Raw genomic sequence first — 15761 nt, 5'->3', positions numbered from 1 at the left:
GAAAGTACTTCCCAAATAACCTGCCTATTATCATATCTTGTCCCAGGATGAAACAAAGCAAAATATGTTAATTCAATAAACATTTAATACATGCCTATAGTAGGCATCTGTAGCCGCCTGCGGCCAGGAATCAACTGGGTTCACCTGAAAGGGGGGCTGGGAATGAAAGGGGATGGAGGGCAAGAAGAGATGAAGCCAAGACAAAGTTCTCTGATCAAGGCTCAAAGCTTTAATGTTCAGCTCTCAATTTAAAGGGGAAGGCCCAACCCAAAACCCCTCCTGGTTTCAGCCGGAAATGGGTGGGATAATCCATAATCCGTTCTTGGTCAGGAGATATCTCAAGGCAAGCCCAGGGGCAGTTCTTCTTAAGTCCCGTGTGGCCAAGGTAGGTAACTCTACCTAGATCCTATCACTTGGTCTGTTGTGGTAAGCAAGGTCTCTCAGGCCTGCTCAAGGCTGGGGGAAGGGCACAGGCATCAAGATAAAAAACCAAGAAGATAATTTTTTGTAGTTTCCCTGAAATGAATAGTATAAATAAAGTTATTTTTCCCAAAACCCTATAATCAATATTTACATATACATATACACATACACACAATATGTAGCAACATATTGTTAGAGAAATTATGTTACAGGAAAGAACCAACTGATGCCTGAAGTTAAGGGATGATGATGCAGCGGGGGAGATGTTTCAACATGTAAGACCTCTTGCCACTAAACCTGCCTTGGACCCCTAGATGAAAAGAGAACCAGCTCCCTTAGCTGCCCTCTGGCCAGCACATGCGTGCATCCCTACATAATAATAAATAAATAAATACATGTAAAATCATTTTAAAGAAAATATATGGAGCTGGGAGAGTCACCCAGCTCCTTGAGGGAGGGGTTTCCTGGAAAATATATTGCCAGAGTTTCTGGGTGAGATATAGCTCACACATAGCTATAGAGACTACTGTACAATTGTCAATGCTTTCGTGTGCTATGTACAATTACAATCTGCCTGGTTGTAGCAGGCATACTAGGATGTGATTTTAGCTGTTACATGGATGGACAGATGGACATTTAAATTTTTGTATTTATGAATGGTAATGTGTACTAGAATAAGAAAGAAATACAACACATTTGATTTCACAGACTATGATTTAGGACAAGCCTAACAATCTTAAATGGGCTCAAACTGGCCTTAAGTAAAATTATTGAATGAATCCTGGATGAAAATTAGCAAAGACTGTAGTTATAGAGCATAGGATATACTATTACAGCACCTCTTAAACTTCCAGCCTTCCAGAAGTGCAGCGTTTTGTAAGAGACTTATAAGCAATGGTGTTAAATGATACAATGAATATAGACATCAAAGTACTGGAGGAAATGAAGAACCATGGGAGAGACACCCTTTTACTTCAAGAGCACTGCGAGGTGAGTGGAGTTGAGGGAACAACCTGAATTAGGGATGGCTTCACTTATCAGAGTATTTTAGTAGGAAACATTCATATAGCTTAATCCCCCTTCCCCCATTTGACCTAGAGGCTGGAAAAAAATTCTAACACATAGACGACGTAAAGCTTTCCACATTCCAGGCATGTTGTTTTGTTTATTGGTTCATTTATTCTCATTAAGTCCTTATTTTACAGTCGGGAGAACTGAAATAAATATGAGGCTAAGCAACCTGTCCAAAATATTGGTGCTAACGAAAGCAGCAAGGATTAAATCCAGGCGTCTTGCCTCTCGAGAACCCGTTGTTACCAACATACCAGAATAAGTGGGTCGAGCACACATTGCTAAATAAAGCAGGTCACACTTGAGCGGTGAAGCGTGAAGCGATTTTCATTGCAGGCAGAGGACCTGGTTTTGAAACCAGTTTCTCCAGCTTTAAGATGGAGATAATATTGAAACTACGGATTTGGTGTAGAGTGAGATAATGAATGTGAAAGTGAACTTCAAACTTCGTGGTTAGTAACTCCACCTACCAGCGGTTAGGAGGGAGAACCTGTAAACTGAAATTTACGAGTGCGGACTGCTCCTAGAGGCTCCGCCCCTCACCAGCGGAAGGTGGGGCAGGCAGGCTTCTGCGCATGCGAAGGCCTCTGCCCGCGCCCACCTCTGACCCCAGCCGAGAGTAGCTGCTGTTTCTGAGAGGACGATTCGTAAGCCAGGGTCCGGCGCGGTTTCCCAATTCCTCGCCCTTCTGCCCGGCCCTTCGGTGCTCGAGCGCCTGGGGCGCGGTCGGTTCTGGGCAGCTTGCCTCACTTTCCAGAGAGGCGTCGGCTGCTGTCCCCATAGGTGGCTGTCGAAAGTGCCGGCCGCGCGCCGGCGCCGGCAGCAGCCGGGTGGGAAGGCTCAAGATGGCGTGCCTGTTGGAGACCCCAATCCGCATGAGCGTCCTCTCGGTGAGTGACCCGCCAGGCGCCGGGCAACCCGGGTTCTGCCCACAGCATTACCCCGGCGCCGTGAGCCTCCCGAGCGCCACCCCCTGCAGTGGCCTCAAGTGGGATGCACGCGACCCGGGCCGAGTCGGAGGCGTCTCCTACTCGAGAGCTCCCACCGGTGCGTCCCAGGACGGCGTCCGGCAGGCGGGGAGGCCGGGCTCCAGGCAGCCGGCCCATGGGCGCGGCTTGGGTTTGGCTGAGCTTTCTCCTGTCTTCCTCCCTGCGCTGTTGCTTCTCCCGACGGAGCTTGCTGCCTGCGAGGGTTCAGGGCAGGCCTGGAACCTAGAGTCCAGTTCGCTCCCCCGGGCTGTGGCTAGAAGAGATGCGAACTCTTAAGCTGCCACAGTACACAGCTGCCAGACTAGGGCTGTGCATCTTCTGTCAAGTTCCCACACCGGGGCTCCTGCCAGGGCCGCTTGCTTCTTAGCAGGGCAGATTTTCACATCAGCTACAACTCGAGCTATTGTGTGTGGTTATTTAAACCCCTTTGCTCTGCTCTGCCGTTGAGGTCCGGGTTCTGAGACTAGAGAAACTATGTTTCTAATGCCGGGTGTTTGTTTTTTCTTTAGAGCAAGCAAAACATTTTAGAAGGAGGGACCAAAAAGTGGGAATAAAAAAAGAATAGGTTTCCCCAGTATTTGAAAGAAGGGAACATATTGATATACCTAGAAGAAATACCAGTGGTTTTATTTCTGCTTATATTAAAAAGAAACATCAACAAAAGTCAAGAAGGTGACTTTCGCCTTCCACTGTATTGCCCTTAAAACAAAACAAAACAAAACAAAACAAAAAACAGGACCAGGAATGAAATGAGCAAGAATGCGTGTTGCTGGGAGATACCTCTGGGAGGTTCGACCACAGATTTTAGCAGTTGGACTCCAAGTAGAGCCTACCAATGATTATTTGTTGTTGGAAGTAAAGAAGTGGGCAGGCAAAGAATGATCGGTCATCTTTTAGACCTGTGGAGACTTACTGAGATGGCAGTTGGATTACAGATGACTTTTCAGATTCCCTACAGTCTTGCAACTCCAACCGGTTTCTTTCCTCTTCTCTGACCTCTCACACGAACACACTTAGGTGTTCAAAGGCACCAGGTACATCACTCTATTCAGGGTTTGTTAGAGCCGTGCTGCTATCCAAAAAGACGGAAGTCACAATACAATGCAAAATGTAATTTTGGGAGGCGGTAAGCAAATCTAGCCCCGGATCCATCTTAACTAAACTGTTTACTTAAACTGCAACTAGAGAAGTACTGTCTGTCCAATTTTTGAACACAGTAGCCCATTATTTCATTTCGTATTGTCCATGAATTATTTTGTTGGAGAACAGACCAGTGACTTCTCTCATTGTATTAAAAGGAGAAAAGGATATGTCGAAACTGTTCAAGTCCCTTCTGATTGTGTCATTTAGATTGCAGTTATCCTATCGTTCACCTGAAAAGGCCCTGGAGCGCAGAAGCTGGTGTGTGCGCGCGCACGGCGGCTGGAGCGCAGAAGCTGGCGCGCGCACACACACACACACACACACACACACACACACACACACAGAGGTGATTGATCCCAACCCTTTGAGCATGCTTGGAAAATGCTGTTCAAAAATACTTCTCTGGCCTCACCTGTGGTTTCTTTGCCTTTTGCACATTATCAGCTTGTATTGTGTATATAGTTGAAAACTTCATTTGTCTCACACTTCCAGTAAATGATTGTTCTGTTTATTTCACTCAAAAGCTTCTAAAACAATATTTTCCTTTTTGAGTTAGAATTTACTTTAGCATTTGGGAGCATAAACTAACTCTAAAGTCTAGTTTTCCAGTTCTTCCACCTTAGGGCCTTAGGAAGAGGCAGAGCTTTAGACACATGATATAAAATGTCTGAACTTGGCGATCTTACCAGTATAAAGGAAAGGTTCTAACTTTCAAGCAGCTAACTAAAGCACCACTTTTATGTTAGTTATTAATTAGAATTTATTGGAGGTTGAGGAAATGGCTGAGTAGGTAAATTGCTTGCTTCACAAGCATGAGGACTTGGGTTAGGATCCCCAGTATCTACATAAAAAGCCAGGTGTGGCAGTGCGTGTTTGTTTTTTGGGTTTGTTTTTTGTTTTTGTTTTTTTTTCAAGACAGGGTTTCTCTGTTTAGTCCTGGCTGTCCCGGACTCACTCTGTAGACCAGACTGGCCTCGAACTCAGAAATCCACCTGCCTCTGCCTCCCAAGTGCTGGGATTAAAGGCGTGCACCACCACTGCCCGGCTGGCAGTGCGTGTTTGTAATGTCACCATTGGGAGATAGATCAGGGAGGCTTTCTGAACAGTGTAGTCAGAACAGGGAGCTTCAGGTTCAGTGAGAGGCCCTGTTTCTCAAAGTAAGATAGAAACAGAAAGATGCCTGACCTTGTCCTCTGACACACAGCTGGTTGAATCCCTTTAATAAGCTACTTATTATGTACCAGTGAAATATACAGCCCTGTATTGTGCAGTTTAGCAATACAAGGGTATCAGAAATGCTCTGAAGGAGCTCATAGTTCCGAAGACACTAGAATGTGATAGCTGTAAGTTGACTAATGGGAAGTCAAATTGTTTTAAATTATTTTCACCTATGGCTCATTACACTTTCTTCCTGAGAGACCTCCTCAATCGCTTGCTTAACGTTAACTATGCAGTTCACACATCTACATTATCATCTTGACTCTCTGCCTACATCTCATCTTTATCTGGATGTCATCCATAGCATCTAACAAAGCATGTTCTTTTTCCTAAGTGGACTTACTCATGATTTCCCAGTTCACTGCTGTCTTTCACTTACCATTCTGTTAAACTTCCCTGAGTCATCTTTGGCTCTTCTTTCACTCAAATTTCTGGATAATAAGTTGTTAAGCTATTTTTTTTTTTTTGTAAATGCAAGGCACTTAATAAATGTTTAATTGAACTGTTGGAGGAGGTGGACAGACTCAGCTCTGTTTGTACTGTATCATGGTCGTTCCTGTTTAATTTCATCCCTTCAACATAGTTCCCATGTTCTTGAGACTTCTAAATTGTTTTGTATTGATTGTATTTTTTTGAAGTAAGTAAGTATAGGTTCCCTGGAAGTTGCAGAGAGGTCATATGTATAACTAATTCAGGTTACCTGCATTGGTTACATTTTACATAGTTACAGAACCAGGAAATTGGTATAGTATGTGGATATTTTTGTATCATTTTATAACCACTGCTCTTAAGATACAAAAGTATCCATCACCATGAGGATTTTCTTCATGCTATGTCTTTAAATACATATTCCCAACTCGGTCCTTAATTTCTGGTGGCAACTATTTATCTCTTTCCCTTTCACTACTTTTGTAAGTTTTCTGCTTTGTTACATGAATGGAAACATACAGTATGTGACCTATTGGGAATGGCTTTTGGAAGTCTTCCAAATTATTGCATGTATCTATAGTTTGTTTCTTTTTGCCACATAGAATTAATTCTGTGAATGGATGTTCCAGCATTTGTTTATGATCAGTCATCTATTGAACATTTATTTTTCTTCCTTTTGGCTATTATAACCTACTGTGCACAGTCATTGTGGATACTACTGAAAGAAATGCCTAGATGTGTAATTACTAAAACTATTGTTTTACATATGGTAAATGTATATTTAGTTTGTAAAGAAACTGTTGAACTTTTCTGGTTATCATTTTATATTCATCGGTTCTGTGGGAGATTTAATTTCTCTCAGTCCTTGTCAACATTATTACTAGTTTTCATCTTAGCTTCTCTAATAGCTGTGTACTGATACTGTATCATCCTTTTAATTTGTATTTATCTTCTTAAGAGCAATGTTGAAATCTTTTCATGGAATAAGGAGAAATGTTTGTGTCTTTTTTACTTTAATTGGACTGCTCCGTTTTTTTTTTGTTTGTTTGTTTGTTTTGTTTGGTTGGGTTTTTTTTTTTGTTGTTGTTGTTGTTTTTTTTCGAGTCAGGGTTTCTCTGTGTACTCCTGGCTGTCCTGGAACTCACTCTGTAGACCAGGCTGTCCTGGAACTCAGAAATCTGCCTGCCTCTGCCTCCCAAGTGCTGGGATTAAAGGTGTGCACCACCACTGCCCGGCGGACTGCTTGCTTTTTGATTATTGAATTTATATTGAATTTATATGTTTATCAGGCGGGTATTTACAAGTATTTTATGAACCTTGGAGATGGTACCTTTTTCCAAAAAGAACTTTGATTTCTATCTCATGCCTTACACCAAAAGAACTCAAGGAGCATCAGAGATTTTATTGTTCAGTTCTTGACAGTTGTGTTCTATTGGTCTTGCCTGTTGCTGTGTATTGATTTTTTCTCTTGTGTGGGCAGTTAGCAGTAATTAGAAAACTCTGTGAAGTTAAACCCAGCTGGCCTCTAAGCACAAATTTGCCTTCCTTTGGTTTTAGTTTAAATATAAAAATGAAATTTGTTCATCATGTTTTAGAAGTTTCAATTTTGTTTACAAACACCAGTAAGGGTGTGTGTGTGAGGAGTGGTCCTAAAGCAGATTTGCCGATATGAACTTCTTAATCTTTAGTGGCGATGTGTGATATGAGGGCGGGGGGGGGGATGCTTATTTCATGATCCAGGACCTTTTGCAGTGTTTTAAAGGAAAGATTGCCACCCAAATTCAGATGCTTGGTGAAGAGTCAGAAACGTCTTAGTGTAGGGTCTTCAGTTTTGTCTGGGGAACTAGTTTTTGGATTAATCCTGGGTTTCAGCCCCCTCCCCCCCAATCCAGGATTGTGTGTTTGTGTTCTGTCACTAAACTTTATCCTCTACACTTTGATTTTTTTGATTTGATGGTTGTCTTCAAGTAAATATCAGCTGTCAGGTTGATTTCTGTGTAAAGATAGAGTATTATTTGGCAAAACATAGTCTCCGTTTCCTTCTGGAAACTGAAGAATAGCCTCATTTACTAAATCTCAGGACTACGATCCCCGGCAGCATGGTGGTGGATTTTAGTTTCCTAATGATTAATATTACCCACCCCCTTCCACAGAAAACATGCATATACCCTAAAGAATCACATGATTTTAAGGGGTTTTGGGTTCTCTGAAGCCTGGCCATTGGATCTGTGTTAAAGTATCAGGCACCAAACATGTACTGTCAGATGTCATTTTAGTTATTTGGAATGATAAGTAAAAGTAACAATGTCATGTTTGGGACTTGAATCTGAGGAATTTTAACTTTTTTGTCCAGAGTATGACAGTGAGGTCTCCCACAAGGTGAACTTTGGCCACTGTGAGGACTTTGTGTAGTTAATGGTATAATGGACTTGGGGTGCAAAGCTAGGTTAAGTGGACAGTCAAACCAGAAACATACTTGAGGGTTTCAGCACAGGCAAAAGTGGAAAAACAGATCAGCGTTGGCTTATGATACTGCCATTGTTGCTACAGGTCACAGTGTGGATTACAGGCAAGTAGATCCAGAGAGAAAAAAGTTCTTAGCAACTGTTAGATGAGACAGTGGAGTGTAAATAAGCACCATGGAGAGCTCCACGGCAAGGCCTAAACTGCCTCGGAGAATGGGAAGCAAATGAGGCCTTAGAATCAGGAGGCAGCTGGCCTGTGCACAGTTCTACTTGAGAGATGTATTGTGAAAGACTGTACCCAGGATCCTGAAGTCACTGCACTATTTCAGTCTTGAATAAGTTATTGTATGGTGCAAGGCAGCAGCTACTTGTGTCTAAGTAGCTCACTTTTTTTAATGCCAAGATTGAGAAATAGGCATTTGCTGTATTTTAGAGGATTTCCTTGGCTATCTTATCATTGGAGGCATGTGAATAATGTCAGCCAACCTAGAAGTATCTCTGTTTCTGTGATACTCACAGCCCTTTTATTCCGTTTCTGTTTATTAAAGATAGTCTTTGGACTGCACATTATGCTGTTTTGCACCATAGGTCTCTTTAACTTATTGGCTCCATCTAGGGGCATCTCATAATGACTACACTGAAGAGTAATGTATTACTTTTTTAAAATAGGGCAAAAGTGCATTTATGGTCAAATAGACTTACATGGCTCTTTTTGACTTGTACTATACTTAAGAGGATACACATCCTAGTGTTTGATTTTACAAGTATGTATGTTACATTGCTCTTGGTTCTTGTGAGCACCAAAGCTGTTGTTAATAGTGTGTACCAGGGTCATGAAAATACATTACTAAGTTAGACATTCACTACAAATAATGAACTATAAGGTACTCCTCATGTCCCCTTTACTCTAACTGTGCACTGGCTTTTCTGTTATGAAAAAGTTTTGTTGTATATGAGTATAAAGTGAGGGAATATTTTACCTGGAAAAAAAGCAGACGGTCTTTTATGACATCCTTGTCATCTTTTATTGGGGAAAAACTAAAAACCAGATATATTAACTTTCCCATTATGGTATTCTGAATGTTCAATTCAGTTTTACAAATTCCTAATTTTAAAATACAAAATTAGAGCAATGAGCGGGTTCTTCAGGGAAGAGGTACCTGCTCCTAAGACTGACTGTGTGAGTTGAATCTCTGGGACTGATTCCTGCAAGTTGTCTTCTGACCTCACACATTTACTGTTCCTGTGTGTACTATGGTGTATGTATATGCCCCCCATGTTTGGATTTAAAGTAGATCATATTTTAGGGGTTTTGGTTGCCAGAGTATTGTACCTCCTAGATGGGGCCCAACTCAACTGTCAAATGCCGTTTTACAAACTCTCTTATTTGAGGTTATATGAAAGTGGGGTTTTGATTAATCTGTAAAGGAAGGATGTTGTGAAACTTTAGAAATAACAAAGAAGAATCCTATGAGAAAAAAACTAAGGCTAAAAATAGCTGCAAATATATTACATGAAGCATCTAAAAGAAATATTATGAATCTGGTTGGGTCCTAACAGAGCCAAAAAAGCATAAAGGTAAAACAAGGCACAAAACCTTGTCCTTTTTTCTCCTTTTGGAAGCAAATTGGAATTTTGAAATAAATAGTGAGGATAAGATTGCTGTCTGCACATGAAAAGTTCTATCTCTGTTAATGCCTTTTTTTTTTTCTTTTTGTATTGTTTCAGAAGAGGCTAATTTTTTTTTTCCTCTCAAAATTAGGGAAGACTTATTTAGCATTTAGTTTTGTCTTGGGCAAAGAAATACTTATTTTTCCATAAATCTTTAAGTGTCAGTGAGGGAATGTTGAGGTTTTGTGTCTTTTATGTTCTTAGAAGAATACAACTCACACCTGGAGGGAAGTGTGCAATTTAAAATAGCTTAGTAAAGTGAGACTCTCAGTATTGGTTTCTAGTATTCTTGAGTATGGGATTACTGGTTTCTTTAGGGACAAACATAAGCACAGTAAGTGTCCAGAGCTTTAAAATGAACAATAGAGAGTATTTGATCGATCTGAATAGAATTTATCTATTTTATATTTCAGAATATTGACATAGTGACAAAAGGAAATTAGTTGTTTTTCTCAGATGGTTTTGGAGACCGTGGAAACCTAGATTTCCATTTTCTACTGTCTTGGGGGATCAGTACATTTCTGAGGTTTCCTTTTGGATTGGGTGGGTCATCACAAGTCACTATAGTTAGTTGTTCCCAGCCTAACTAAACTCACTGTCTTGTACTGGTAGATATTTACAAATTATTAGTTCTTGTCTGTTCCAAAATGAAAATGTTAACTATGTTTATGTATAACTTTTTTAAAGTTGGCATAATACCCCTGCTCTATTAATGGGAAAATAAAACTAATTTAAATTATGTCAGTGTGTAAATATGCAGGAGTGTTTACATAAACAAATTAATGGTATGTTTCCAAATGTGCATACTGGCTACTCATGTGGCAGGCACACTGTAGAGAGTGATAAAGACGTTAAGTTACTTAAGTGGAGTCATCAGTGATTTTTATGTTACCTCTTCAGTGTCTGAATTTTTGGTAGACATTCCAAACAAGACACAGTATAACCATTATTTATAAAGAAGCTGCATTCTTGGAAAACTGATTGTACATTAAGATAACATAAAATATATTTTAGGTTTATATGTAGGATGGAATTTGAATCTAAGGTCACATAATTAAGATGTTCTTGTTCTTGCTTTATCTCGGTGTGTGGATCGTGTGCAGTTGTGGGATGTGGGTGGTGGGCCTGCCATCTCATGGCACACACTAGATGCCAATATGTGACTTTCACAGATTTATAAAATACAGCCTAAGGAATAGTCCTGTCTCTATTCTAGAACTACTATTTTAAATCTTGTGGGTCGTTTGTTTGTTTGTTTGGGTTTTTGGTTTGTTTTTTTGCAGGAATTGTTATTGCTTGTTGGTTTTGGTTTTCAAACAGTCCCAGTATATTTCTGGTTGGCTTGGAGTTCACAGTGTAGTCCAATGTGGCCTTAAGATCACAGAAATCTGTCTGTTGTTGCTTCCCAAGTTCTGGCATTAAAGATGTGCCATCACACCCAGCTTCTGTTTGACTTTTGTATTGATAGTCTCACTTGCTACATTACACTTAAATCTTACTTGCTTGTGCTGAGACTACATTGAAAATAGGAGAGTCTGTTTTCTCCCACTTTCCCTAGCAGCTAGCATAATAACTGGGAAATTAGTGGGAGGAATGAATTTTAACTTGCAGTAGATTTTGTTTGTTTGTTTGTTTGTTTGTTTGTTTGTTTTTCGAGACAGGGTTTCTCTGTGTAGCCCTGGCTGTCCTGGAACTCACTCTGTAGACTAGGCTGGCCTTGAACTCAGAAATCCACCTGCCTCTGCCTCCCAAGTGCTGGGATTAAAGCCTTGCAGTAGGTTTAAAACCAAAATCTCTTCAGAGTTCAGATACCTGGTTTTTAATTTGTATTTTATATCTTTTTACAAACTTGACTTCCTCTGACATCATAAATATTGTAAACATTCAAAGTTCCTGTTTTCTAGTTATTATTAAAATTTGCTTAGCTGTCATTGGTTTAAACTTTTATTTCTTATGTGATTAGAGATAGATAGCTCAATGGTTAAAGAGCACTGGCTGCTCTTCCAGAGGTCCTGAGTGTGGGAAAAGGGAGCCCTTGACAGTCTGAATTACTCCAGCTACTGTGGAAATGAGTATGGAGGGTCCCCAAAGAATTAAAAATAGAACTACCATATGATATGATCCACCTATACCACTCCTGAGCCAAGGGTCAAAGTTGGCTTCCCAGCCATACCCATGTTGTGTCACTTCACTGTTTATAGCTGCCAAATTACAGAGCCAGACTACAGACACATTGACAGCATGCATGGCTAAAGACAGTGTAGAATATATATGCACATATATGCAGTGGGTTTTTGTTGTTGTTGTTCAGCTGTAAAGAACAAAACCTGTTATTTGCAGGAATATGGATGTAACCAGAGATCATTCTGCCAAGTGAGATAAGTCAGACTCACAAAGAAAGAAAGAAAACCTGTGAAAGTAGAAGGGAACTGTTACAAGCAGGAAAAGGAGAAGTAGGTATAAGAGAAGATAGTAGAGATAGTGGCTAGATCCAGGTGTGTGCATGTGAAAGTGACACATTGAGGCGCATTGTGGCACAGTTATACCTCAGTAAAGAGTTAAGAAGCTAAAAGTAAATGCGGGACACAGAGGCGATAAAATAGAACACCGTTGATAGCTTACTAACTTTTCATTCTCTAGGCGATTAATAGTTTTGTTTATTTAGCTCTCAACTCAAGTTAACACTTCTCTATTTCTAAGTTGCCTCAGTTCATGGCAGGTCTGGGCTTTGGCAAACTATCATTTCAGACCTTTCCTGAAGAATTTTAGCAATTGATTTTTATGAGCAAATTGCTTAAATTTATCCTGCTCAGAGGGATTTAAGAGGTGCAGTTAGAGCCTGTTCTGGTTTGCCTGTTTAGAACTTTTGACCAGTTTTCTGACATGCCTAGGAAATATTTTCCTCTTATCTCTGTTGTTTCTAAAGAAATGTAAAAATTAGGTGATTGTACAGCCCAGGTTGTCTTGAGTATTCTTGGTTTTTGTGTGTTCTGTTAATTATTAATAATTCATTTTTAAACCTAAAGTCATTCTGATTTACATGATTCATTCAATGGCCCAATGTCTCTGTCTCTGTCTCTCTCTGTGTCTCTGTCTCTGTCTCTCTCTCTCTCTGTGAGTGAGTGAGTGAGTGAGTGAGTGAGTGTGTTAAAAATGTGCCAAGAAAGCTGGAGAGATGGCTCAGTGGTTAAGATTGCTTTCCGGAGGTCCTGGGTTCATTTCAGCAACCACATGGTGGCACACAACCATCTGTAATGGGATCTGATGCCCTCTTCTGTTGTGGTCAAAGACAGCTATAGTGTCTACACATACACAATAAATAAATAAGTCTTTTAAAATATTTATTAAAAATTTGACAATTTATCAAACCAGAGGTGGCGGCCGCCTGCAGAGGGCAGGGGCCCTCTGCGTGCTCACTCTCTCTTTCTCTCTCTCTCTGTCTGTCTGTCTCTCTCTCTGTCTCTCTCTCTCTCTCTCTCTCTCTCTGCTTGTTCAAATCCCGCTCTGTCCGGTGTGTCTCTGTCCAAGTCTCATGGGGGAAAAAAATTGACAATTTAGCTCCTTAAAAACAATGTTGGGGGCTGGAGGCTGGAGAGATGGCTCAGTGGTTAAGAGCACTGACTACTCTTCCAGAGGTCCTGAGTTCAATTCCCAGCAACCACATGGTGGCTCACAACCATCTGTAATGGGATCTGATGCCCTCTTCTGGTGTGTCTGAAGACAGATACAGTGTATTCACATAGGTAAAGTAAATAAATAATTCTTAAAAACAACAACAACAAAACCCAGTGTTGGTTATATCACTGTTTCTGAAAGTCAGGAAACAGGCAAACCAGAACAGGCTCTAATTGCACCTCTTATGAGCAGGTGAAGTTAGCTGGTGCTGGTTCTTCTGGCACAAGTCTCTCATGAAATTGCAGTCAGTGTCACTAGGTGCCTTAGTCTCAGCTGAAGGCTGATTTTAGGAAGAACCTGGTTCTCACCTCATTTCTGAGGTTATTGGGAGGACTTAGTTGTGGGCCATGTGGGCCTTTCCATAGAATAGCTCACAATCACAGTTAGCTTCAGATAGAAAGAAAGGAGACTGTGACAAGAGAACCTTCTCGAATGGCATCCCATCTTGCCCGCCACATTTTGTTTATCAGACTGAGGTTTCTAGTCCAGTGCTCACTTGAGGGAAGAGACTGCACCAGGGCATGGATATCAGCAGGTGGGGATCACTGGAAGCCATTCAGGAAACACGCTGTAGACAGTAACACGATGAAAGGAAAACTGCATCATATAATACTCTCTACAACAGAGCATAATTGGTGACTTGTCTTTTTGTTTTCCTGAAACACAAAACTTGCTTTGAGCTTTTCTCTCTTCTCTCTGTACCTGTTTGACACACAGGATTTATTCAATAATAAATTACTTAACATTAATTTACAAATTTGATATCTGCAGTTTTCTGCTGCTAGAGCTCATTTTCACATAATTTTAGAGAAGTACTATTTAGCAATGATATAATATACTGTAATAAATACATTTGTGATAGCTTTATTGAAGCTTTGAATATGTAGTGTGAATTCACAGCCAGGTTTTGAGGGCATGTCTTGTTTTAAGCCCCTTGTCAAAAGGACTTTGTGACTCTGACTCTAGCTCACTTTGCTGTCCTTCTTGATCAGACTGTACTCTGAGTTTAGCTGGCTATTTTGCATTCCTGCTTTGGTTGGGAAAAAGGAAGAATCACCAAATCTTTTTGAGCTATTGACAGCTACAAAAAATTATTCAGAGGTCATTGGTATTTTGAAGTGAGAGAAAAATCTCATCATGAGAGGACAGGATGTCCTAACTTGCTTGTGTCTATGGGCAGGAGTAAAGAAGTTCCAAGATCAGACTGTCACTCCATCCAGACTGTTGACAAACACAAGGGAGGGCCCGTGCCTCCGTGTTTAGTCCTCCTCACCCAGCACATACTCACTGTTTCTCTGAAGTGGATTTTGTATCTCTTCACATGAATTGCAGGTAGCCAGGAACTCTAGGGTCCTTTCTCATACCACTGGTCTGTCTATTTCTCTACCCTGCATTCCCTGCCTTCTGTTTATTTCACTACATGTTCATTATGCTTAAATTCTGTGATCTTTTTGTCTTGGTTTAAAACAAAACAGGATTCTTGACTTGGTGATGTTTCTCCAGCTTTTCTTGCGGTCTTCTCAGCTAATATTTTTTCTTTCCATTTCCCTCATAGCACTCGAGAAGTGGGCAGAGGTCTTCATGCTCCTCCTGGTGTTTTCAGACCCTTTAAATCACATCAGATTTCCCATTTGTGATCATTCCTTTCTTAAGATCTCAGCTTCTAGCTCATGTTAACTCTTAAGTATCGCTTCTTTGATGATTTAAGGGAAATTAGTCTCCCACTTTCTCCCTCCCTCCTCCCTCCTTCCTTCCCTTTCCTCCCCCCCCCCCCCCCCCCCCCCCCCCCCCACACACACACACGGTCTCTTTATGTAGCCTGGCTGTCCTGGAATTCTTTACATAGACCAGGCTGGCCTTAGAGTCACAGAGATTCTCTTGCTGCTGCCTTCTGAGTACTGGGTGCACCACTACACCTGGAGGAATGTTAGTTTTCCATCTAAAGGCTTTTTAAAAACGGTAGCCATGTCTGATAATCATGTTGTCCTGTCTTTAGTTCCAGCTTCTATGATTGTTTTCTAGCCTTTAATTTACCCATCACTAAAATCCTTTCAGCATCTCTATTTTAGGTATACTGATACTGTCTTCTCCCAAATCATTCCCACTAATCCATCATCATTATAATCACACCCTCAAGTCAAGTGAACCCCTCTTGGAGCTTTACTATGTTTTCCTGGTAAAATTCTCGCTGATGCATGTTTCTGAATCCAGCAGCCAGGTGTCAGTTATTATCTTATGAAACATCACTAGGATTTAACATGGTTGACTCCTTGAAACATTCTGTGAGTTAGCTTCATGCATTTCTGTTCATAATACTGATTGTGGAGCACAGGTTTCTGGCTTTGATCTATCCATGATCACTGACTTAGTAATAAGGTAACTTTTCTGGTTTGTGTTTATAGTTTACAACTTTCCCCTAAATCCTAAATTCAACATATACATCTTCACTTTGGGCTGTTCAGTAGGAATTCTCAGTCCTGGCATAATCAGAAGCCTTTTTTTTTTTTTAAATCTTCTTACCTCAATCTGTCCTTTTAAAATCTTATTCATCTCATTAATTGGCAAGTTGGTCTTCTAGGTGGTTAGGAAAAACTTTCAGTGTTACCCTTGGCTTTTCTTTTCTCTCACATCCTACATCCAGTCTGATAGCATTTTGGATTTCTTCATTTATCAGGAG

At 40.7% G+C, this 15761-nt stretch overlaps 2 protein-coding genes across 7 annotated transcripts in view; one reads left to right on the top strand and one right to left on the bottom strand.

Moving 5' to 3' along the window:
* Positions 1-214: 214 nt before the first annotated feature.
* Positions 215-2652, bottom strand: LOC143435406 (uncharacterized). Of its 2 annotated transcripts, none has more exons than XM_076917805.1 (2): positions 1749-2652; positions 215-516 (listed from the first exon to the last, which is right to left on the bottom strand). In XM_076917805.1, exon 1 carries the CDS (start codon positions 2598-2600, stop codon positions 2241-2243), a length of 360 nt encoding a protein of 119 aa, XP_076773920.1. In that variant the 5' UTR covers positions 2601-2652; the 3' UTR covers positions 215-516; positions 1749-2240. The 2 variants fall into 2 exon arrangements, with proteins under 2 accessions (XP_076773920.1, XP_076773919.1); XM_076917804.1 differs by having other exon boundaries at positions 1965-2652.
* Positions 2235-15761, top strand: part of Armc8 (armadillo repeat containing 8) — an 84013-nt gene continuing 70486 nt past the window's right edge. For 4 of the 5 annotated variants that reach the window (XM_076917798.1, XM_034483888.2, XM_034483887.2 and 1 more), the window contains exon 1: positions 2235-2384. In XM_076917798.1, coding sequence (XP_076773913.1) covers positions 2340-2384 — 45 coding nt within the window. In that variant the 5' untranslated portion in view covers positions 2235-2339. The remainder of the gene's footprint in view (positions 2385-15761) is intronic. The other variant, XM_034483886.2, reaches the window with a different exon arrangement.

Source organism: Arvicanthis niloticus, chromosome 21, assembly GCF_011762505.2.
Source record: "Arvicanthis niloticus isolate mArvNil1 chromosome 21, mArvNil1.pat.X, whole genome shotgun sequence".
In the NCBI taxonomy this organism is placed as follows: domain Eukaryota; kingdom Metazoa; phylum Chordata; class Mammalia; order Rodentia; family Muridae; genus Arvicanthis; species Arvicanthis niloticus.
This window is presented reverse-complemented; position numbering and strand designations above follow the sequence as displayed.

Coding starts and splice junctions, on each gene's coding strand:
- LOC143435406 (XM_076917805.1), bottom strand. CDS start 2,600: ATGGGCCGGCTGCCTGGAGCCCGGCCTCCCCGCCTGCCGGACGCCGTC.